The sequence below is a fragment of the Pelophylax lessonae genome (assembly GCF_965119305.1).
Source record: "Pelophylax lessonae genome assembly, chromosome: 5".
NCBI lineage: Eukaryota > Metazoa > Chordata > Amphibia > Anura > Ranidae > Pelophylax > Pelophylax lessonae.
Genome location: NC_138772.1, coordinates 321,666,516 through 321,691,902, shown reverse-complemented (window position 1 = coordinate 321,691,902; position 25,387 = coordinate 321,666,516). Strand labels below are relative to the sequence as shown.

The window sequence follows — 25,387 nt, the reverse complement described above, 5'->3', positions numbered from 1 at the left end:
CTACTTGTGGGTGATATACTGTATATATGTTGTGAAAGTATGGCCAAATGCTCTAGCCAACAAAGTCAGGGCCATTCAATTTTTTAAATGCTTTCTCTGTGCATAATCCTTTTTTTGTGTTCTTATATTTACAGGACAATGACAACAGTTTTTCAGTTCCTATAAATTTGCTCCTTATCTCTCCAGAAGAAGAAGCGGCCCTAGAGCAGATGTCAGGTACACCTAATAAGAAACCTTCTCAATTACCTTCTGATATGCAAAACTAGACTCACATTAAGTTCATTACGGTTAATTATATCTTCTACTTTCCCGATTCCTTCACTGAGCCTTTTCTTCCCTGGACTATAATCCCCCAACCTTTCCTCCATTTCTCTTCTTATTCTCTGGCTTATTTTCTGGGGTTACTTAAAATTCCATTCTTACAAAAACTAAGGTAGTATCAACCACGCTACCAGAGGTTTCAATGTAAGGAATAGAAGACAAGACACTGTTATGTACTGTCACTTTTATTTATTATTTTATTGCAATGTACCAATGTCTCACTGTCAGTCTATTCCGTTCACAATTACCGTATTCTTCCCACAGTAACCCTATATATATTGTATTTGTCTTTCAAAAAAATAAAAATTATACGAAAAGAAATAAGAAACCTTTGCCTTTGACATAGACGGCATAGCTGCCATTTATAAGGAAATCTAGCAGTGGTCATGAATTAGAAACATTGGTTCCCCAAATCTCCAGGCCCTGACTAATACCGTCTCACACACCAAAGGCCTAGTTGCCAAAGAAAGGTAAACCCTGTTAAGAGCTAAGTGTTGTGTACAGGTTATAAAAGGCTGAATATACCCCTAAGAGGTGTATATATTTCATCATCCATACAAAATGAATACATTGTAGACCGTAAAAACAGGTGGTTGAGCCGCAGTTATACTGATTCCAGACCACCCACCTGAGACCTAACATACAGCCGGAGGGATCTGTACTCATGTCACAGCTGTGATGCTTTGTCTATTCAAGTCAATGGAGCCCCATTGCAGCAGCGAGCCATACGTTTAGCTCGTGATTACTGTACACTAGTTCAATTCAAAATTGTTGAAAAAAAAAAAAAAACAGGCATTCAGCAGGTGGTAGGATTGCCTCCGGAATGCCTAGAAACCTCTGCTTAACTGCCCACTGAAAAACCCTTTTCAGAGTCTGCTGCAGTGTGAACCTAAAGGATTTTAGGCAAAACTGAACAAAAAAAAAACCTCCCTGATTTCCCCGATCCAAACATTCAAGGTAGATGAGGGAATTCTTCCCGTTGCGGTATTGTGTTCTGCCAGCAGGGACCCCCCCAACTTCGGAATGCTCTGATTAGAGAAATGTTCTAACATTCTCATTTCAGAGCAGATAGTCCTTAGATTGACTTTGAGTCTTCAGTAGTAAAATATATTATGGTATAATCAATGCCAAATGTTTACCTTTTTTAGGGAGGGTATGAAAAACCATTACCATTTACCCATAATTAGATTTTTGGGACAACATAGACTTTAATTGTTTTGCTAATCTTCTTTTGACTTTGACAGAAACAACTGTATTCCCAACGTTTTACTGGAAGTAGTGCCAGTAACATTAAGAGGGTTATTTTCCTATCTAATGTTCGCTGTTAAAACTCCACCACAATTTAAACTGTTAAAAACCTGTACCTGAAACTGAATTGATGTGCCTGCGTATAAGTTAAGAAGAACAAAGAAAAAACGTACAGTATTTGCATACCTGTTGCCATATGTTTGCATATACCTCTGTGAATATTCCAAAAAATAGAATTGCTGACTCAAGGCCATAATAAAGCGTTCAAAGTCTGATGGCAAAAATTTAACTCAAACCCACAACTTTAAAATTATATTAAAGTCTTTTTTTTTTTTTGTTAAAAATAACAAACATGTCATACTTAGCTGCATTGTCCAGTGGTTTTTCACAGAGCAGCCGGATCCCCCTCTTCTCCGGTCCCTTTTCGGTGCTCCTGGCCGCTCTCTCCTGTTGTGTGCCCCCACAGCAAACAGCTTGCTATGGGGGCACCTGAGCCGAGCCACAGCTCTGTGTGTCCATTCAGACACAAACAAGACCCGGGCCCGCCCCCTTTCTCCCCTCATTGGCTGACTGACTTTGATTGACGGGGAGGGGAGCCAATGGCGCCATGCTGCTGTTTTAGCCAATGAGGAGGGGAGTCCCAGGCAGCGGAGACAGTCCTGCAACACCGCTAGATCCAGATGGGGCTCAGGTAAGTATTAGGGGGGCCACTGCAAACAGAAGGGTTTTTATCCTAATGCATAGAATGCACTAAGATAAAAAAAACTTCTGCCTTTTACAACCACTTTAAACCAAAATCGCAGTCTCAATAAACATATGCATGCACACATATATACCTCAAAAATACAGAAGTAGGAATGCCCATACTAAAAAAGTTTTAATGTCCTGCAAATTTGTTCTAGTCTAGTGTATCCCCCTACATAATCTACAGTCAGGTCCATAAATATTGGGACATCGACACAATTCTAATCTTTTTGGCTCTATACACCACCACAATGGATTTGAAACAACAAGATGCGCTTTAACTGCAGACTTTCAGCTTTAATTTGAGGGTATTTACATCCAAATCAGGTGAACGGTGTAGGAATTACAACAGTTTGTATATGTGCCTCCCACTTTTTAAGGGACCAAAAGTAATGGGACAGATTAACAATCATAAATCAAACTTTCACTTTTTAATACTTGGTTGCAAATCATTTGCAGTCAATTACAGCCTGAAATCTGGAACGCATAGACATCACCAGACGCTGGGTTTCATCCCTGGTGATGCTCTGCCAGGCCTCTACTGCAACTGTCTTCAGTTCCTGCTTGTTCTTGGGGCATTTTCCCTTCAGTTTTGTCTTCAGCAAGTGAAATGCATGCTCAATCGGATTCAGGTCAGATGATTGACTTGGCCATTGGATAACATTCCACTTCTTTCCCTTAAAGAACTCTTTGGTTGCTTTCGCAGTATGCTTCGGGTCATTGTCCATCTGCACTGTGAAGCACCGTCCAATGAATTCTGAAGCATTTGGCTGAATATGAGCAGATAATATTGCCTGAAACACTCCAGAATTCATCCTGCTGCTTTTGTCAGCAGTCACATCATCAATAAATACAAGAGAACCAGTTCAATTGGCAGCCATACATGCCCTCGCCATGACACTACCACCACCATGTTTCGCTGATGAAGTGGTATGCTTTGGATCATGAGCAGTTCCTTTCCTTCTCCATACTCCAACTGTGAAGGCTTTTTTAGATGTTGTTTGGCAAATTCTAATCTGGCCTTCCTGTTTTTGAGGCTCACCAATGGTTTACATCTTGTGGTGAACCCTCTGTATTCACTCTGGTGAAGTCTTCTATTGATTGTTGACTTTGACACACATAACACCTACCTCCTGGAGAGTGTTCTTGATCTGGCCAACTGTTGTGAAGGGTGTTTTCTTCACCAGGGAAAGAATTCTTTGGTCATCCACCACAGTTGTTTTCCATGGTCTTCATTTTGGTGTTGCTGAGCTCACCGGTGCGTTCTTTCTTTTTAAGGATGTTCCAAAAAGTTGATTTGGCCACACCTAATGTTTTTGCTATCTCTTTGATGGGTTTGTTTTGTTTTTTCAGCCTAATGATGGCTTGCTTCACTGATAGTGACAACTCTTTGGATCTCATATTGAGAGTTGACAGCAACAGATTCCAAATGCAAATAGCACACTTGAAATTAACTCTGGACCTTTTATCTGCTCCTTGTAAATGGGATAATGAGGGAATAACACACACCTGGCCATGGAACAGATGAGCAGCCAATTGTCCCATTATTTTTGGTCCCTTAAAAAGTGGAAGACACATATACAAACTGTTGTAATTCCTACACCTTTCACCTGATTTGGATGTAAATGCCCTCAAATTAAAGCTGGAAGTCTGCAGTTAAAGCACATCTTGTTTGTTTTATTTCAAATCCATTGTGGTGGTGTATAGAGCCAAAAAAGATTAGAATTGTGTCGATGTCCCAATATGTATGGACCTGACTGTAGATTATGTAGGGGGATACACTAGACTAGAACAAATTTGCAGGACATTAAAACTTTTTTAGTATGGGCATTCCTACTTCTGTATTTTTGTATGATAAAAAAATATTGAGTATTTTTGAGGTATATATGTGTGCATGCATATGTTTATTGAGACTGCGATTTTGGTTTAAAGTGGTTGTAAAAGGCAGAAGTTTTTTTTATCTTAGTGCATTCTATGCATTCGGATAAAAATGGACCTGACTGTATTACCACCAAATTAAAGGAAATGGAAGTCTATAATACATATTCTTTAATAAAAGCGTATAAACTTAGGACTGGATAACCCAATGAAAATAAACAAAAACAATGAAATATAATTATTAAACAATAACCCAGCATGCAGATCCTCATTGGCAAAAGAAATCAGCGATTAAGCTCCTGTATATCAAAAAATATCCTTATTTGTGCTCATGGGTAAAATCAACTAGTAAGTAGGACTATGGTGCTGGTTGAACCAAAGCTATCTGCCAAAAGTGTCTTGCTCAAATTGTTAAAATAGCTGTAGAGCTCAGTAGGACACCGGCAGCTGCACTGGCTTGGTGCCTGGCAAAATAAGTGTCCTAAATGTATGGTGAAAACTACCTCTCGAGATTAAAAAAAAAAAAGACATGGCAGCCATGTTGCAAACACCTGTCAATAAATGTAACTCAGACAAACACACTAAGGCCCCTTTCACACATGCTGTCCGTTTGTCCGTTTTTCATCCATCTGTTGACGGAAGAAAAACGGACATCTATGTATCTCTATGTGAAAACGGATGATCATCAGTTAACATCCGTTTTCATCCACTTCCGTCAATGTCCGTTTTTTTGAACGGATGAATGCCCTATTTTTCATCCGTCAAAAAAACGGATCAGACGAAAAACGGATGACAACGGATGACAGCGGATGAAAAACGTATAAAAACGAATGACAACGGATGAAAAACAGATAACAACTGAGGAAAAACGGATGACAACTGATGAAAAACGGATGAAAAACGGATGAAAAATGGATGAAAAACGGATGGAAAACTGATACATTTTGACGTGACTGAACTGAAGAACTGAACGGACCGTATGTGTGAAAGGGGCCTTAATCAGTAAATAATGTACTGTATATTCCCACTACAATAATATGGCACCAAACCAGCCATGCCATAGGGGCTCAGCCAGACAAAACAGTTTTACTGTAAATCCCAAAGGTAAAGTGCACTATACTCAGAGTATACTGATAATATGAATTCCTATACACCAAGAGTCTGATCAACCCAACCTAATTCCGACCAATAGTTTCCTGCACCCAGTACTGCAAATCATAACATTATAATGGATACAGAGATAAAGAAATATCCATATATGTATAAAAAGGTAGTCATTGATAAAAAAAAAAAAAAGTCATAATGTAATGTAACCAAAAGAGCCCCGAGGGCTCCATTCCTGAATGCTAAATATAAAAGAATCCAAATGAAAGAGATGGAGGATAGCCACAGAACTCTTGAATATTTCTTCAACATAAAAATACAGTATATATTTCAGGCCCAAGTGTCTAAAAAGATTGCTAAACGGGACTCTAACATGTAGGGCAGTTATGAATCAATCCCTTAAGTCCACTAAAAAACTGAGAAGTCCTCTGATACAAGCACCAATATGTATACAAAAACGCTCATAAATAGCCAACGTGTCCATGATTGAAAAAACTGAGCACATTTCAAAAAATTTACCAACTCCTGAGTCCACTAGTCCTGCTCAGTAGATAAATGACAGGAGAGTTGCGGGTGGCCTTATCCTGTGTGTATCTGAATACTCAGTCCAGCCCAGAAAAAACTATGTAATACTTAGAGTGTCCCATACTGTTTAAATCCCAGCAGAATACAAAAAAAAAGAGAATTAACTGATTTAGGAACTCCATAACCTGCATCTCATCGTTAAAAGTTCAACGCAATCTAAACTGTGTAAAAAAAAAATCTGTACTTGAACCCGCATGCAAATGAAGCGCAACCCCTAAGGAGCTGCAGTAGGATGGGATCCTCCACTCTGCACAGCTAGGCTCTCTGAATTTCCACAGGCTCTCAGAGTCAGAGAACAGTCCAGTGCTTTCCTTTTTTTGTTTTACTTGGGGATTAGAACTTGGATAGGAATTGGGAAATTCTGGGACGCTTACTTGACTTTAAATCACTTCAGAGACATCTTCTCCTATATACAGTCTTCTCAGCACACATGTTTACAGAACTCTAGCTGGCACACTGTTTGTAGATGTGACAAAAAGCACTCGGTCACATTGTGGCAACAGCCTGTTATAGGCAGGAATCCGAGGCCCCTTTAAGTGTGTAGCAAAAAGTCAGTGTCCAGCTTTACATCCCTGTGGTTACTGATCCCAGCACCACCTCTTCAGGCACTGCCAGCCCACCTGGCTAACTTCTCCACATTCCTCTGCAGACTGACACTCTCTCCACAGTCCTCCCAGACTGCACGCTCACCAGCCAACCCAGCTGACTTCTCAGGAGATCTCTCACTTGCTCCTGTGCCTCCAGGATAGGATTTCTCCCTGTGTTGTAGAGCATCCCTCCAGCACCCGAGCCCCAGGCCCAAAATCACCCCCCCCAGACTAGGGGGCACTCTCAAGGGCCACCAACAGCCTCCTCAGCACTTCATCTCCATATTCCACAGGACCCATGAATACTTATGAGTTGTCCTGCCCCCTGCCAGCCCATTTTGCTGGGAATTGGCTGGAGCCCTCCTCAATACTCCAATTAGCTCTTACTAGACTCCACCCCACTGCATTTGGAAGTTTCTCCAAGGTTCCAGAAATCAGGGGGGTCACCAGAGATGCTGCTTGCTGAGTCATCCAGCCTCCCAGAGTCACTCAGCCCTGACCCAGATTCAAGCCCTGCCTCACTCTCAGCCAAGCCAAATTTACCTACACTACAGACCATTGTACATCTAGCATACTAGAGGGTGCTACACATATAAGTAACATAGATACAAAGCAATTCGTTTTAGGATTTGCATAGGTGTTACCAGGTGCCCTATATATCTCCTTTTTTTTAATAAAGCAAACTGTTTATTATGGTTGTATAAACATACAAGTACAGACCAAAGTATGATTACAGTGCTATGCATAGACCTGTTTTAACTGAAAATTCACAGAAGCCCCCTATATCCATGTGCAAATCTTGACTTTTTAGAATGCTGAGGCTCTGACTTGGCTGCTGCATTCCACAGTGCAAAATTGGTACCATTCATTGACCAGTGTCTCTATTGCATTATGTAATGTAACAAGATTGTGTTGAAGCTCCAGCTTTACATTTCTGAGCTCTGGGAGGAATATTAAGCTAACAGTGGTACATGCAGGCAACTGCTGATGCCTGTTTTCACACCAGAAACTTATGCTAGCAATACAGGGCTCACATATTGGACAATTCCTGAATGCTAATAAAAACGTATAGCAATTTTGAAATAGCCCTTTGAGGGGACTTTTTGGGCAATATACTTTAGTACAACTCTTTATGTTTTATTTTTAATTTTAAGATTTGTTGTGTAAGATAATAGTGGGTGCTCTGAAGTTGCCAACATCCCTTGCACGATTAACAAATTTGGAATATCCCATTTGATGGGACTATTTTAAGGCAATATAGTACAACTGTGTTTAAAAAAAAAATGTCAAAATGTATTTGTACTAAAGGCTTGTACTAAAGGCTTGTACACAATATAAGAAAACCGGGCGAGGATTTTCGTTCAAAGAACTTTTGTATGATTTTCTTATTGTGTGTACACAACTTTCTACTGCTGATTCCAACCTTGTGAACGAAAATTTCCGATGGGGCAAGCTCCAAAATTTTTCTCGTACGGGAACCGAGCAAACGATTTTTGCTTAATGTGTACTGCTTTCGTACAATTTTTGTACGAGAAAAATCAGAAAAGAAAGACTGCTCATGATCAGAAGCAATAAACAACAAAAAAAAGCCTTTGTCGTACGAGAATTTTTGTACACATTTTCTTTCATTTGGTTCCGATTTGCTGTGAAACAATAAGGAAAATCGGACGATAGTTCGCCCAATTTTCTTATAGTGTGTACCCCACTTAAGAAATGACTGCTGATTGCCTAGATTGGAGGCTTAAAGAGGATTTCCACCCCCCTCGAAAAAATGAAAAGTTAGCAGCTACAAATACTGTAGTTGCTGACTTTTAATATTAAGACACTTACCTGTCCAGGGTTCCCGCGATGTCTGTACCCGAAGCCGATTTTCAGATCCGCTCTCGGGTGCTGCCACCACTATTCAGGGTAAGAGAAACCGGCAATGAATGGCACAGCCGGTTCCCTACTGCTCATGCGCTTTCTATTTGGTCTGGCAGCGGAGGAAGGATGAGGGGGGCTGAATGTCTGAGAAAGTGGGGAAGGGTACCTGTCAAAAACAGGTACCCATTCCCCTCTTCTGAAAGTTGCCAAATGTGGCACCAGATGGGGGGGGGGGAGGTGTTGTGTAGCAGTTCCACTTTTGGGTGGAACGCCGCTTTAGGTATTAAAGCTCCTATAAAACCAAATAACGTCTGATTTTCTTTGCATACATGCATATGGTTTTACAGAATATTGATACATGGAAACCACCAAACCCTGGTCAACATGCATAGTCCTGTATCTTGTCTTGGGACATTGGAGTCTGATTCCATGCTGGCTAAGTGGGCAGTAACAAATATATTCCTCTAATTTTATGTGACAGCTGTACATTCAGTCTCTGCATTATTTGCATATTGTTTTAAGAGAAAGCTATTTTGATGGACATGTACCTTTTTGACATATGTACTTAATAGTGTGTTCTCATTATAGATAAGATACACTTTCCATACTGTACGCCCCTGAAGAAGGAAATATAATTTTCTGAAACGCTTTGGGTCATTCTGCGTTAAAAATGTCCCAAGACAAAATACAGGACTATGCATGTTAACTGGGGTTTAGTGGTTTCTATGTATCAATATGCTGTAAATCCTTATGCATGCATGCAGAGAAAATCAGCCGTAATTTGGTTTTATGTGAATTTTAAAGAGTAACTCCACTTTTGTTGAGAAAAAAACATTCCCCTCTGGGTGATCTCTGTACATTGCAGGGATTTTAACAAACGTTGTTGCAGATTCCTACCTTTTGTTATTCTGAAGAAATCATTGTTTGTTCCTCTGTGCCTCTGTGCTGAGTGGGTCAAATGGGAGTGGTTTCATAATTATCTATCAGCTGTGGCAGCTGCAGGGCTCTAATGAGGGAAGCTGCTGGGCCTGCATCCCTTTAGACGTGTTCCTATTGAGAGTATCTCACCAAAAATGACATTTTTGTTGCAGGGGATTCTAGAAATCTGACTTGTATCTTAGGCAGACTTCTGGGAAAATTGGTGAGCCAATCACACAAGCAGGAAATTATGTTTCTGGGGTGTGGTCAGTACACATTCTGTGTACAGAACAGCTCCAGGTAGCCATATTGCATTGCATTTTCAGAAAATTAAACAGCAGCAGATTGAAAAGGAAAGGTCATTTTTTATAACATTCAATTACAATATGATTTGTGTCGCAATTGTATACGCTATATTGTTTTTTCTTTATTTGCTATTTTTTTTCCCCGTGAAAGGGGAGCTACCCTTTTAATACTTTGTACAAATAAAGTATGACACATTTTTGACGCAGTTGTCCCATCAAATGGGGTATTCCAAAGTTGTTATTAGTGCAATGTTGGCAATTTCAGAGCACCCACTTTTATCTTGGAAAAAAAACTCTTGAATCAAAAATAAAACATAATACGTTTTGTACAGACTTCAGCATTATTAGGGAGATTCTATTAGATTTTTAGAAAACCACTGTTCTGAGACCTGAAAAAAATATCTTTCCTTTTTGTTCCAGGGTTCAGACCGGATGTTAATTCTGGCAGTGATGCTGACAATTCTTCTGAAGGATTGGATACTGAAGGATCGGATTCCTGTAAGTCTATCCAGCAGAAACTCATAATTCCATGCTCTATTTTAGCCAGTTTCTCTAGTGTCATATCCTCAAAAGGCTAATTAGAATTTCTGTCTGAAGTCTCCTGCTGTTCATGAGTAGGCTCATGGGAGAAGAGCTAAATTCATAGTTGTTTGCCAATTCTTGATTCAGCTATATTTAGACTTTACAGCAATGTCTGCTTAGACCTGAACTGAACTTTAATGTCTATTACACGTGTAAAGCTGCATTATAGAAGGGGTAGGTTCCAAAGGAAATGTTGATATGCAGGAGGAAGTGGGTATACACTAGTGTTAGACCTGTAGTTAAAGAAAATCTGAAAGATGGGTTGCTTGGTCTTAAGCTTTGGCTCAGTCATAATTGGACTTACTGGATATTTCTAAAAGCTGACGGAGAATTGGGGGTGGGCTGGTGAGATTGTCCGTAACAAGGGGGATATACGAGGTGTGTCTAAAAAGTTTGGTGAATGATATCAGAAAACAAACAAAAAAGAAGATACAAATTACCTTTCATTGGCCTTCAAAAAAATCTCCATCCTTCACAATACACTTTTGGCAAGGTTCATAAAGCTATTGAAAACTGTTAGCAAAGGCCTCTTTGGGAATCGATCGCAGAACTGCTGTCACACATTCTTGGATTGCCACCATGTTTGCATAATGTGCGGAAAACAGAAGTCCGTAGGCGCCAAATTAGGGGAGTACGGTGGATGATCAAGAACAGGTAAGCCGCGCTGAGCCAAGAATTGGCACACCCGGATCACACAGTTTGCAGGTGCGTTATCGTGTAATGTTGATTCACTGTCCAGTCCTGTGCAACTCTGGTTTCCATCCGTTTTGCTTTCTATTCGTTTTGCTTTCTGTTCATCTGTCAACTTGTGCGGCACAAACCGGAAACAGATCTTCCACTTACCCAAATCTTTGCGGATTATGGTGCGCACCGTGTCCTTGCTAGTGCCCAATTCCTCCGCCATCAATTGTAGAGTCAGTCGCCGAGCTCGTGCCAGGATTTGTCACACTTGCTCGATCATGTCTGGGGCTTTACTTGTCAACGGGCAACCCGAACTCGGCTCATCCTCAGTCATTTCCTTCCCGTTGCAAAAGCATTTGAACCAGTCGTAAACACATTTTCTTCCCATGGCTTCTGTCCCGTACACTTGCACCAACATTTCTCTGTCACCGTTTTCCCCAATTTGTAGCAGAACTTGATGTTCACTCGTTGATACATTGCACTGTGACCCTACCTCTCACACTGACTACGTTAGACTGCCCACAGTGGGTTTATCCTGATGGTCATGTGTACTCCAAGCTAGGTGGCGCTTCTCGACGTGTCTCTGGATAGCCATGTGCTCGCGCGTGCACCTGGCCCAGGTTTCCGTTGAGATATTGGACCATTCTCCAAACTTTTTAGACACACCTTGTAAGTATGTACAGGTGCATCTCAAAAATGTTGATATCATCAAAAAGTTAATTTATTTCAGTATTTAAATTAAAAAAATTAAACTCATATATTATATAGATTCATTACACACACACACAGACACACACTGATCTCTTTCAACCATTTTGATGATTATGGCTTACGGCTAGTGAAAACCCAAAATTCAGTATCTCAGAAAATTAGAATATTGTGAAAAAGTTCAAAATTGTAGACTCATGGTGTCACACTCTAATCAGCTAATTAACTCAAAACACCTGTAAAGGTTTCCTGAGCCTTTAAATGGTCTCTCAGTCTGGTTCAGTAGTTTTCACAATCATGGGTAAGACTGCAGCCTTGACAGTTGTCCAGAAGATAGTCATTGACACCCTCCACAAGGAGGGTAAGGCTGGGTTCACACATGTGCTCATTGGATGCAGGTTTCCCCGCATCCAATTCACATGACAGGCGATTGTGACCTGCTTTCAATGGAGCCGGTTCACACAGGTTCGGGGTGGTCACGAAGCAGATTGCAAAAGGGTCCTGTGCGTGTTTTGGTCTGGTTCAGGTTAGAATTCAGGCAAAAATTCAGCCTGAATCGCACCGGAACGTACCCGTGACCACACAAATGTGAACCGGGCCTCAGTCACAAAAGATCATTGCAAAACAAACTGGCTGTTTACATTGTGCTGTACCCAAGCATATTAATGGATAGTTGAGTGAAAGGAAAAAGTGTGGTAGAAAAAGGTGCTAAGCAATAGTGATAACTGCAGCTTTGAGAGGAATGTGAAGCAAAGGCCATTTAAGAATTTGGGGGAGATTTACAAGGAGTGAACTATGGCTGGTGTCTGTGCTTTAAGAGCCACCACACACAGAGGTAACCAGGACATGGGCTACAAGTGTCGCATTCCTTGTGTCAAGTCACTCCTGAACCAGAGACAACAGCGGAAGCGTCCTACCTGGGCTAAGGAGAAAAAGAACTGTACTGTTACTCAATGGTACAAAGTCCTCTTTTCACATAAAAGTAAATTTTGCATTTGATTTTGGAAATCAAGAAGAAAGAGTGGAGAGGCACAGATTTCAAGTTGCATGAGGTCTTGTGTAAAGTTTCCACAGTCAGTGATGATTTGGGGAGCCATGTCATCTGCTGGTGTTGATCTACTGTGTTTTATCAAGTCCAAATTTAGCACAGCCCTCTACCAGGAAATTCTAGAGCACTTTATGCTTCCCTCTGCTGACCAGCTTTATGGAGATGCTGATTTCATTTTCCAGCAGGACTTGGCACACTGCCCACACTGCCAAAAGTACCAATACCTGGTTTAATGATCATAGTATCACTGTGCTTGATTGGCCAGCAAACTTGCCTGATCTAAACCCCATAGAGAATCTGTGGGGTATTGTCAAGAGGAAGATGAGAGACACCAAACCCAACAATGCAGACAAGCTAAAGGTCGCTATGAAAGCAACCTGGGCTTCCATAACACCTCAGCAACGCCACAGGCTGATCGCCTCCATGCCACGCCGCATTGATGCAGTATTTCATGCAAAAGAAGCCCCTGACCAAGTATTGAGTGCATATTATACTGTACATGGACATACTTTTCAGTAAGCCGATATTTCTGTATTAAAAATCCTTTTTTTTTTATTGGTCTTATGTAACATTCTAATTCTGAGATACTGAATTGTGGGTTTTCACGAGCTGTAAGCCTTAATCATCAAAATTAAAACGAAGAAATGCTTGAAATATATCACTGTGTGTAAGACATCTATATAAAATATAATTTTCACTTTTAGAATTGAGTTACGGAAATAAATAAGCTTTTTGATGATATTCTAAATTTTTGAGATGCACCTGTATATCTAATACACTTTAAAAGCCCCTATTACTTCAGAAGATTCTGCAGTATTGCCCCGCATGGTACAATGAAGTCTTTTGAAGTCTTTCATTGGACAGAACCAACAGATATATATTATCTATGTTAGGGGCTTCAGTTTTAGGACTATAGTATATTTTTTGTGAATGTATTTTATCACAGTGTTTACCTTAAAGTGGTTGTTAACCTCAGACATGAAATATGAACATAGCATATCCTATAGTTTGTCTCAATTAATAGCAAGTGTAATTTCTGTCTGCTGCTTAGTTCCTCTGCTATCGGTATGAATCACTTCTGACAAGTTTTCCTGACACCAAGAGAAAAATGGTGACAGGGGAGGGAGCTCCAGCTGATTGACAGCTATTTTCCTGTGTTTTGTGTGAAGGGGGTGTGTCTCTTCTCTCCAATCAACTCTCAGAGCTTTCTTCACTGAGCTTTGTAGAGTGTAACTTCAGCTCTCCACCCCCTTTTTATCTCAGATAAGCTTATAAATACAGCACTTTTACCTGATGCAGAGAAGAGAAGACTGCTCACAGGGAATCCCTCCTGCCAAGAAGACTGCTCCCAGTGGGGGAGTAGGGGAAGCCGTTCCTGCCAGGAGAAGACAGTGATTATCGCTAGAGGCTGTAGTAGCCGCTAGCAATAATCACAAGAGAATGCATCAGGCTGGTTGTACCCAAGTTGATGGATTGATCAACTTGGTACATTCAGCCTACCCATTAATGGTTCAAATCTCTGCCGGTTCCTGCCGTGTGTGGCCAGCCTAAGCATATGCCAGAGACAAGTGGTGTTAGTGTATGTTGACATTTCGCCTTGGTGTGACTTTTTTTGTTTTGCAGATCTGTTTTGGTCTTCTAGTTTACAACAAATGTAGTTGCAGAGCAGCCATCCCTGGGGTCTCTATCTCCCTTTGGATATCAGTGTATGCACATAAACACTGCACTATATTTTTCTGTATCCAAGGCACTGGTATACATGCAAGCAAAATACACAACGGTTTGTTTAAGAAAACATTCTTTAACCCTTAAAGTAGAACTATAGGCAAAGCTTTTTTTTTATTTTTGGATGGAGCAAGGTAGGGTTATAACCCCTGTCAGGTGTTTTTTTATGCCATCTGTGTCCCATTGGGGAGATTTCCCTTCACTTTCTGACCCATAGCCAAATAGCAAGTGAGAGGAAATCCCTGCAAATTAGGGATATCTCTTGGGGACCCCCAGGTCACCAGAACTAGATTTCCCTTCTATTACTTTTCTGGGGACAACCCAAAATGTGTGATACCCTTTAATTTCAGTTTCAATGATAATGAGAAACAGGACAAATAGAGAGGTTGAATCTCCCTAATGGGGGTGCAGACAGCAATAAAAACTGACAGGGGTTTTAGTCCCTCTCCACTCTATCCAAAAAAAAGTTTTGCCTAAAAGTAAGAAGTAATGAGAAAAATATAGAGACGGCCATCGCTGAACTCCGTTTCATAATGCTATCTGTCCGGCTGTCATGCTATGGTGTTCCAATACAGTAGTATGCAGATAAGGACTACTGGCTTTTTTCTCTTGACTTACCAAATCTGCTTACTTTTCGGTACAGAAAGTATTGAATTTTTAGAGTTAGCATGACAGCCAGTCAATTTAGTATTTTAAAATTAAATCCGAAATGTATTTATTTATTACAAGTATTTGTATAGCGACCACAATATACGCAGCACTTTATATGTATGGTACATTCACATCAGTCTCTACCCTCAAGTAGCTTACAATCCAAGCTCCCTTTCTCACATGTACCGAACATCGCCGGATCAGCATAAAGTGGACAACTTTCGGTACGTGTGTACCACAGAAGCCGGTCGTTCGAGCATGCTGAAAAAAGGCAATGGCTGCAACTGCTGATCAGTATATTTTGGTGGGGATGAAGTCCCCCTGTCCCCCTGTCTTAATACATTAGCTCAGTGGGAGAGATCCCTGCAGTCACATTGCTTTGTGTTGATGCAGAGATCGATCATTTTTTTTTTTTTTTCATTCAACCAGCAGGTTGAAAAAAAACCTATATGTATCCGGCTATACTAGGGAAAATTTAGATAGGAGCCAATTGACCAGCATGTCTTTGGAGTGTACTGCAGTACCTGAAAGAAACTTGCAGAAGCACAGGGAGAACATGCAAACTCCATGGAGGTAGTTGGGATTTGAGCCAATGACCCAAGAATGAAAAGGCAGAAGTGCTAATCACTATGCAATAGTTCTGCCTGTGTCAGGCCCAATGTTTCTTTTATGCCAGATTTACATTTAGTTATGGCTACCATTTTCTTCTCAAAGGAGTTTTAACAGAACTGCGCTACAGGGATTAATCAACATACCGTATATAAAATGTGTATAAAATAAATCTATATAAACCATAAAGCAAATGTGAAAAGGAAAGCAGCTGTCCTATTGTAATATGTAATCAAATCTATAAAATTTTTATTCAATGGACAGCGCTGTCCATTAATGTCCTAACACCCTCTGCCAATTCCCTATCAATCTTCTATATCACCATATATAAAAGTGACAAGTGCAGTATGTACATAGATGCAATAAATAAAACATCAAATTAATTTGCAGTAAAGTACCATGTGCAATGTGTGACAGCCGAAAATATTTGCAAAAATATATCAAATTTATGTGTAAAAAATTCAGTTCATTTTATAAGATGGCATAACATGCCGAAAATCATATAGTCAAATCAAGAGTCCCAAATGCCAACAGTAGTGAAATAATGAAGCTTGAGTGAAAAAAAAAAAAAAAAGTTTCAGGTGTACACCAAATACCCAGTGCAATCTACCACCACAAGTACTAAATGGGCTCACCAGAGCTCTTTGCTGGTAAAATTATAAACCAGCTAATGCTTATCACCTCTAGCATCACTCGAAATCAGTTTTGTATATTCCACAGTCACATGAAGTAAAAAAGAGGGGAAAAAAAGGAAGTCACAAGTTTAAAAACACATTTGTGTACCCGAGTCGCCTCCTCTAAGGCCGATAATCTAAGCCACGAGCACGATTTCGGCATGCATGGTGACATCACGTCCTAGCTCCGGCCTACGGGTTTCGACCTCCTCCAGGACCTGGAGGAGGATGTCGATTGATGAAATGCATAAGGAAGAGCTGGAACATCACATCGCCACGCACACTAAGTCCCCGTTCACACTAAGGCGACCTGTGAGGCGACCTGGTCGCCTCACAGGTCGCCGTAGGTCGCCTTCCATAGGGAAGCTGTGGACCCGTTCTAATAGGAGCGACACAAGTCGCTCCGACTTAGAAAAAGGGTCCGGAGCTTCTTTGGGGCGACCCGGAGGCGACCGCCATAGACTTCAATGTTATGAAGTCCGTGGCGGCCGCTCCGAGGTCGCGGCGCGCTGCTCGCACCATGCGACCTCGGAGGTCGCCCCCCCAAGTCGGATCGCCCCAGTGTGAACGGGGCCTGAGATCGCACTTGCGGCTCACGCAAATGTGAGTGTTTACTTCTTAAAAATAAACAGATTTTACGCTCACGGCTCAGAGCTGCTGAAAAAGAAAAAAGGTCAAACTATATCTAGAACATACATCCAGCTTCAATAGGATTTCCTAACTGATTGGAACTCTTTCCTTTACACTCCTCCCATTGACTTACTGCGCCTGCTGGCGAATTTCTGCAGTACGACCTTAAAGTGTTTTTCCACTTTTACAGCCAAATTGCGATAGCATCTACTTTAAATTTGTTACATGTCCTCATTCACATAACATAACTTTAAAAAATGCATCTTGGCTTTTTTAGATGCTCTATTTTGTACCCTCAATCAAAGAAAAAACCCTTGGTAGTTATTCTGCCTGTCTGTTCTCTGCAGGCAGAATTTCCTTTATCGATTGTAGCTAGGTTTGAACACTGTCTGTCCATCAAAGGGTAAAAGGTGTAGAAGCTGGGCTTGTATGTAAATGAGGACAGATTTGGGACAGGCTCACTCTAACATTGTATAAAAAACTTGCAGTCAGCCATGACACCTCCTTCTGAGAAACATCTAAAGGGTTTTATATATATATATATATATATATATATATAATTTTTTTTGTAGGCATGCTGTGTGAATGGCAGCATGTAACAAACATATAGTGTGGGGTTCTTAAATTTGACTAATTGGAAATGATACTCAGAAATTAAGGAAATCATTCTGCGTGAGTTGTACCTGTTTATCTGCAGCCCTTTCTTTTTTTTTTTTTACAGCCATCTAAGGTCCAGAATTTAAAAAGCTTGTCTTAGCTGTCAGGAAAAAAAGGGGGCAGAAAGCTGAAATTACACACTGCAGAGTTTAGTGAGGAGAGCTCTGAGAGCTGATTGGAGGGAAGGGACACGCACCCCCTCGCACAGCACAAGGTGACAGAGCTGAGGCTGTTAATCACAGGCGGTGTGCTGGAGATCCCTCCCCTTTCTCCTTGTTTTACTTTGTTTTAGAAAAACTTGTCAGAAGTGACTCATGTAGATAGCAGAGGAACTAGATAGCAGACAGAAATAACACTTCGTTCTCTGGATTGAGACAAGTACACACTAGAGAGATATGCTTTGTTCATATTTCATGTCTGAGGTTTACAATCATTTTAATGATCTCCAGCTATCCTCCTAAACAAAAAAATGCAGGTTATTCATTCTCTAGAATAAAATCTACAACTGTTATAAATACATTTTATTCTGCTTTATTAAAAAAAGACCTGTTTTAATTTTTTTTTGCAGCTCAACAATATAACAGTGCAGTATCAACACTCTCCCAGGAGCCTATGGATGATGCTTGTAACGCTCAGCCAGGAAATCCCTGGAACAACTTGCCATCCCTTTGTGCAAGTGAATCTATAAGTTCTCGTAAGTAGATACATAAAACTTGGAACGACATAGTGATTCTTCTATAGGTGTAATTAATGTAAAAATCTAAGAATTTGGGGGTCATTTTTTTTCCAATTTTTAAAAAGTTTTTAATCTTTTGTATTATTGATTTTTACAATGTGTATAACATACTCTACTACTCCGCTGAAGCATTTTTGTTTCCACTTGTGTTGCTGTTAGAGAGTACCCCCTAATTTCCAGGGCGGTAAAACTATGTCAGCAGGACAGGTAGTTAGTGTAAATCTCTCTAATGGAGCCCATATAGCAGTAATAACTTGCCAAGGGCTCTAACCCATTCTATCCAAAATTGAGAAAGAAATGTTTTTGCTGGAAATTCACTTCAACCCATTTGCTGCAAATGATGTGTTCCACACCTTTTCCATAGCCAAAACAGGAAATGAGAAGAAATCCCTGCAAATTAAAGGAATCCGTTGGGGACCCCCAGATTACCAGAACTAGTGTCCCCATTGGAAGATTTCCCTTCTACTGCTTTGAGGACAACTCAAATTTGTGGATTTTCTTTTACTTTCCCTTTAGATGATAATGGTAAACAGGATAAATAGAGAGGGTGAATCTCCCTAACAAGGGTAGAGGTAGCAATAAAAAGCTATCCGGTGTTCTAATCCATCTCCACTCTGTCCAAAACTAAAAAAAAAAAAAAAAAAGTTTGCCTTTAGTTATACTTAAACTTTTTAAACTACAGGTGAGCCGGAAAACATTTTGTAAGGAGCAGAGAACTCCACCTACTGGGTTGATATGTACATAGTGTTGTGAAAAAAGTGATAGTAGATGTGTTTAATTCCATGAAGAAATTCAGGCAGGTCCTCGCTCATCTGGAATGCTGCACTTAAAACTGAACTCCAGGCAAATCTAAAGAACACAAATTAATACAGCTAGGTGTATATTACTGTTTGTTTTTTCAACCCCCCCTCCCCCGCCCAGCCTATTATAATAATGCGGCCGAGCAGGATCACCATTATCCATCATATGATATACTCCAGGTGCATGCCCTGTGTGCACCCAATGGGCCGCATTGTGGCGCGATCTGTCACCCGCTGTGTTGACCGGACACAGCGGAAGACAGATCGTTGTACCAGGCCGGTCCTGGTACAATGTAAAAACGGTAACCAATCACAGCGATCACATGTCAATAGTACACAATGGCTTTCATTCATTGTGTATTTTTGTAATCACTGTGATTGGTCACAGCGATCACATGGTGCAGACAGGGCCAATCACAGTGTCCCTGTACCATGTGATAGCTGAGGCCAATCACAGCTATCACAATTGCACATATTGGCACATGAATGAATGCCATTCATAAAGGTGATCTGCTTATATAGTGATTATAACTGTAATAAGCAATCATAATGTTAAAAAAAAGTCCCGATCACATCCGCAGAGCGGTACATCTGTTATAACTGCAAAGGGTGGGCCAACTCAATATTGAACCCTGCGAACTAAGGCCCAGTTCCTGCCTATGCAATTTTAGTGTGTCTTCCGTTTTGCAGAAACACATTACAGTCCATTCAACATGATTTCCTATGGGTCACATTCACATCTGCGCATTTTATGGAAAGGGCCAGGGACTTTTTTCTGTTTTTTTGGACTTTAATGGATCAAGAATCACAAACGTTTATTGAAAAAAGAAAAATGCACCTGGAATATGTAAACTGTAACCTGCATAAGTGTGAACCAGGCCTAAGACTGGGATGTCATTAAAGTTCATGTGCGTATAAAGGCAGGTGTCCCAATACTTTTGGTAATATAGTGTATATCTGATATCAGACCTTTTCCTCTATGGGTTTTTAAGCAGATTTTGTTCATAAAATGTTGGGGGGGGGGGGGGGGTCAGTGTCAGATGTTTTAAAGTGTATGGTGAAAAAGTGTCTACTTTGGAGGAACCAACGGTGTTCATTATTTTGGGATATAGTACCTCGCTTGCAGGTATGAAAAGGTAGTGAATTTGGAATTTTCAATACATTTTGACAGGGTAATTAGGTCCTTATTAATCCACCAAGAAAACTCTACAACATTATGCACGCCAGGAGAAAATTTAGGATCACCTAAGAAGGAAGCTTGTGGGGAAGTGTCTGAGATCAATTCCTATTTCCTTTTATATAATCTCCAGAGTTGGTAGGATTTGAATACCAATACGTTCCACGTAGCTAGAAGGTTTTGTGGGACAATATTATACCATAAAAGTCCAGAGAGTGAGGGAAGATGAAGTCCCTTTCAAAACCGCCCCATGGGTCATTGGCCATTGAACTATTTGTGACAGACGTGTGGCTAAATAATAATGCCAGAAGTCTGGTAGGCCAAATCCCCCTCTGTTTTGTGATTTATATAAAACAGTTTTAGAAAAGGGGGGATGAGTATCCGACCAAACAAACTTACTGACTTCCGATTGGACATTAGTCACATTCATTTTGTTTTTCTGATGGGGAGTGCTCTAAATAAATAACATTTTGGGAATATCCTCATTTTATTGGCTGTGATTTTGCCTAAAAATTTGATACAATAGGTCTACCATCATTTAAGCATCTCTTCTAATTTCAACATTTAATGAGAGGTAGTTCTTGTAAAACAAAGATTTTATATCTGGGATAAGATGGATTCCCAGATAAGAGAGAGACTCCATGGCCCACGTAAAGATAAATAAATCAAGTAGGGCATTAAATTGTGATGCAGGTATGTTTAATAGGCATTCCAATAGATTTTAATGCAATATTGGGTTGGATAAGAAAGAATAGCATGTCATCAGAATACATACTAAGTTTGTATGTAGTGTTGCCTGATTTATATCCATTAATGTCCGGGTGTGATAAAATGGCTGTAGCCAAGGGTTCAATAACCAGTGCAAATAGGAGGAACAAGGATCATTCCAGTGAGAGAATCATTCTGATAGGAGAATAGAGCAAAGTGATAGAGTGATCACCCTGCCGCTTCTCTTCTCACTGTCAGTCACAGGTTGGGGAGTGCCCCCTTGGTGCATGGCTGTACGACAAGGGGATGTCCATTTTGATAGCATCTGTCCCCGACTCTCAGCACTTATCCAATGCAACCACCTGCAAGAAGAATGCAGAAGGATGTGGGGGCTGACACGCCTCATGCCTTCTTTAACCACCTTAGCTCCGGAAGGTTTTACCTCCTTTATGACCAGGCCATGTTCTATATTAACTGGTAAATGCATGGTCATGCAACGCTGTACCTAAACAAAATTTATGTCAGTTTTTTCTCACAAGTAACACTTTCTTTAGGTGGCATTTGATCACCACTGTTTTTTTTTTTTTTTATTATTATTTGTCATTTAAATGACTGAAATTTTTAGCAAAAAAAAAAACCCTACTTTCTGCTATAAAACATATCAAATAACATTTTTTAAAAATCGCTCTTTATATACGGATGTCCCAACACTTTCTTTCTCGCTTACTTTGTGGTGCTGTTGTCAAAAACACATTTTATGCCCCTTTCGAGTGAACTGACCATATGCAATGGTAGGGGGGCTTTGGAACTTTGTATTTCCTACTCTTTGCATAATCTGACGTTGTATGACATTTTTACACATGCAACTTATGTTGTATGATGCCTTATTCATAACTATGTCTTCTGTATATGTTTGTGTTTCTTTGTGCTTTTTCAAAACAATAAAAAATACTAAAACACAAAAAATTTTAAAAAACCTAATTTCTTCATAAATTAGGCCAATATATATTCTGCCATATGCCTTTGGTAAACAAAATCTCAAAACAAAATCTCAATAAGCATATATTGATTGGTTTGTGTGAAAGTATAGCGTCTACAAACTATGTAATATATATTGGAATTTTTATTATTATTTTTTTTTTATACTACTAATGGCAGTGATTAGCGACTTTTATTTTGGGACTACGATGGTGCAGCGGACAAGCTGACACTAAGTGACACTGAGTTGGAACTGACTAACTGCCACTAACATGACCAGTGACACTAATACATTGATCAGTGCTAATACTGCAACTGTACTAATGACACTAGCTGGGAAGGGGTTAACATTGCAGGTAATCAATGGGTAAATGTGTGTCTATATACAATAATGGCATCTACAAAATATGGAATTTATATTGGATTTTTTTTTTTTTTTAATACTAGTAATGGTGGTGATCAGCAACTTAGAATGGGACTGTGATAGTGCGGCAGCCCATCTTACACTAACTGATGCTGGGGGGAGGGGGGGGGCTGACCAACTGCCACAGACATTACCAGTGACACTAATACAGTTATCAGTGCATAAATATACACTGTCGCTGTACTAATGACACTGGCTGGGAAGGGGTTAACATCTAGAGCAATCAAGGGGTTAAATGTGTACCTAACAATGTGTAATGCATGCTAATTTTTACTAAATGTCTCTTTGTTCCTTAACCCTTTGCAGGGATAAGAAATAGAGAGATCATTCCTTCTCTACAGAGCCATGTGTTGATTGCCAACTACAGGGCTCTGGGCTGTGATTGCACACAGCCGATCAGCAGGTCCCGGCCATGAATCATTGATAGGGACTTACTGACAGGCACCCGCTGTGTACAATCACAGCGGGAGTTGGTAGGGGACGCACATGCGCGCACCCTAAACCCGGAAACAGGCAGCAACGTATGGGATTGTCGCTTTGCCTGTACGGGCCACCCGTCTGCAGTACATTGTGAGCGGGCGGTCCGCAAGTGGTAAAAGCCTAAGTGAAGCCAAAATCACAAACTGAAACATCAGCACAAGGAACATAACTTACAGTCACTAGGATGTGTCCCTGTAAGTTGCTGTATGTTCCCTGTGCTGATTTTTCTGTTTGTGATTTTGGCTGCACTTACAGCCGTGGCCAAAAGTTTTGAGAATAACACAAATATTCATTTTCACAAAGTCTGCTGCCTCAGTTTATATGATGGCAATTTGCATATACTCAAGAATATTATGAAGAGGGATCAGATGAATTGCAATTAATTGCAAAGTCCCTCTTTGCATGAAACAGAACTTAATCCCTGCATTTATGAAGCAATCTTCTGGGCGCCCAAGAAAGTCCAGCAAGCGCCAGGATTGTCGCACAGATTCAGAAGGTGCCGTTGCCGGCAGAAGCCTGTGATTTGGCATGCGATTTTACATGTCAAATCACATGTCAAATCGCCCTGATGGGAACGGGGCTAAAGGGGGTTGAATACAAATGCATGCCACACTTTTTAGATCTTTATTTGTAAAAAATGTTGAAAACCATTTATCATTTTCCTTCCACTTCACAATTGTGTGCCACTTTCCCCCAAAAATACATTTACGTTTTTGGTTGTAACATGGCAAAATGTGAAAACTTTCAAGGGGTATGAATACCTTTTCAAGGCACTGTATACTTCGATGGAGTTTTTTTTTGCAATATAGAAAATAATGTTACATTTACCACATTATAATACTTCACAAAGTTTAAGAACTGAAGAAGATGAAATATTGTATGTGAATAAGTGAAAGGTTTTTCACTCTTGTACAAAAGCGTACTGTCAGTTACTGGTCCATTTTATTATTTACCTTTTTTTTTTTTTTCTCATTGTTTGAAGCAGCCTCAGACCCTTCTATCGCTCAGCAGAACAGTGAGAAAGACCCAACTACTGATTCAGACAGCACGCCAGATATACTTCACTACCATCCAGATAAGTCGTTGCGTCACTCCTCTGAAAGCCAGGATGAGATCCCCCCGCAGAAACTTCCTAAATTACCATCTGAACAGACAGAGCATGAAGCAAAAACATCTTCAAGCACAAATCATACAGAAGCTCAACATTCTGCTTCTGCTCTTCCCTCTAGTCAGAGGAGACTTTCAGACTGTAGCCCAACCTTGCTTGGCTTGACACCTCTTGTCCAAGATTCCTCAAGTCGGATACACACCTCTCCGCAAAGAAAAGTAGCCTTGGAAAGAAAACTGCCTATAAGTCCAGTTTTATCTCATAGTTCAGAGAGCAAACGTGACTCTGACATTATTAGAAACATTTTCCCAGAAAACAGGGACAAGGAGACCTGTCATAACCCCAGAGAGTGGAAGGCAGTGAAGAGGAAGCAAGCTCCAGAAGATCTGGATACCATGCTCTGTGCCCCAGCTCAACGGGCACCTGTACATACAGAAAAGCCAGATTGTGGAGCTGCTTTCATTTCTTCTGTGCCTATTACAAACCATGAAACCCGGACTGAAACTAACAGCAATGTTGAAGAAAGAAGCAAAACAATGAATGGCTCCGTTATGGATAAAAAGCAAACTAGGACAGAACAGGTAAATAAAAAGGCAAGCATTGAAACTGCAGTAGCATGTGGAACAGCTCCACTCATAAACAAAACACTGCCTAATAAACCCTGTCTGGAATTTGTGAGTAACCCAAAAATGAAGGCTGCAGACAACTCTGAGAATGAATTGCCTGCGGCAGACCTGCCAACAACAACAAGCAGAAGTGGCTCTAAAGCTCCTTCCAGCGTATCTCAGGGACAGACTTCTACCTTGCAAGCATCTGTTCTAGAAATGAAAAAGACTAAAATGGTGAGGAATGCTATTATTTTTTTTTTTCTGTAAACTACTACAGTCATCATATGGTGTACTATATTGAAGAACACAAGAAATGTTTAAAGTGATTGTAAGCGATCACCTTGTGAAAAAATCCTTTTAGTTTAAACTAGAAATGAAAGGCAAAACATTTGTGTATATATATATATATATATATATATATATATAAATAACTTTTTCTCTTTCGTTCATTGACGGACACAGCCCCTGTCATTTTTGACCATTGGGTTATACTGCCCCATAAAGGAGTAGGACACTAGGCAGAAGAAACTTCTGGCTACACCCATGGGCAGTCCCAGGGGATATACTCCCTCTCCCTGCTATAGTCACTCAGTTTTTTCTGCCTGATCAGGAGTAAGGACATAGTTCCTTGCTGGGATCTTTGTTCCTAACAAAGTTTTTTAGATAAAACATTTTTTCCTCCTGGATTTTTCCTGTAAGATCTACTATCAATTGCCAGACTGGGCGATGGGCTGGATAATCTAGATCCAGTGGTCACCCCAGTCTGGCCAGCAAGTGCACACAGGCCTCAGGTCCGCGCTAGGTCGACACTGGGTGGGGGCTGGCCCTGCAAGTTAAACGTCTTGCGAGG

The 25,387-nt window shown here is 40.5% G+C and overlaps 1 protein-coding gene across 3 annotated transcripts in view; it reads left to right on the top strand.

The window, feature by feature from the left end:
• The window catches only part of ACD (ACD shelterin complex subunit and telomerase recruitment factor), a 67,898-nt gene that overhangs the window by 30,506 nt on the left and 12,005 nt on the right, over positions 1-25,387 (top strand). For all 3 annotated transcript variants that reach the window (XM_082258069.1, XM_082258070.1, XM_082258071.1), the window contains 4 exons: positions 135-216; positions 9,974-10,051; positions 18,087-18,212; positions 23,804-24,771. In XM_082258069.1, the coding sequence (XP_082114195.1) occupies positions 135-216; positions 9,974-10,051; positions 18,087-18,212; positions 23,804-24,771 (1,254 nt within the window). The remainder of the gene's footprint in view (positions 1-134; positions 217-9,973; positions 10,052-18,086; positions 18,213-23,803; positions 24,772-25,387) is intronic.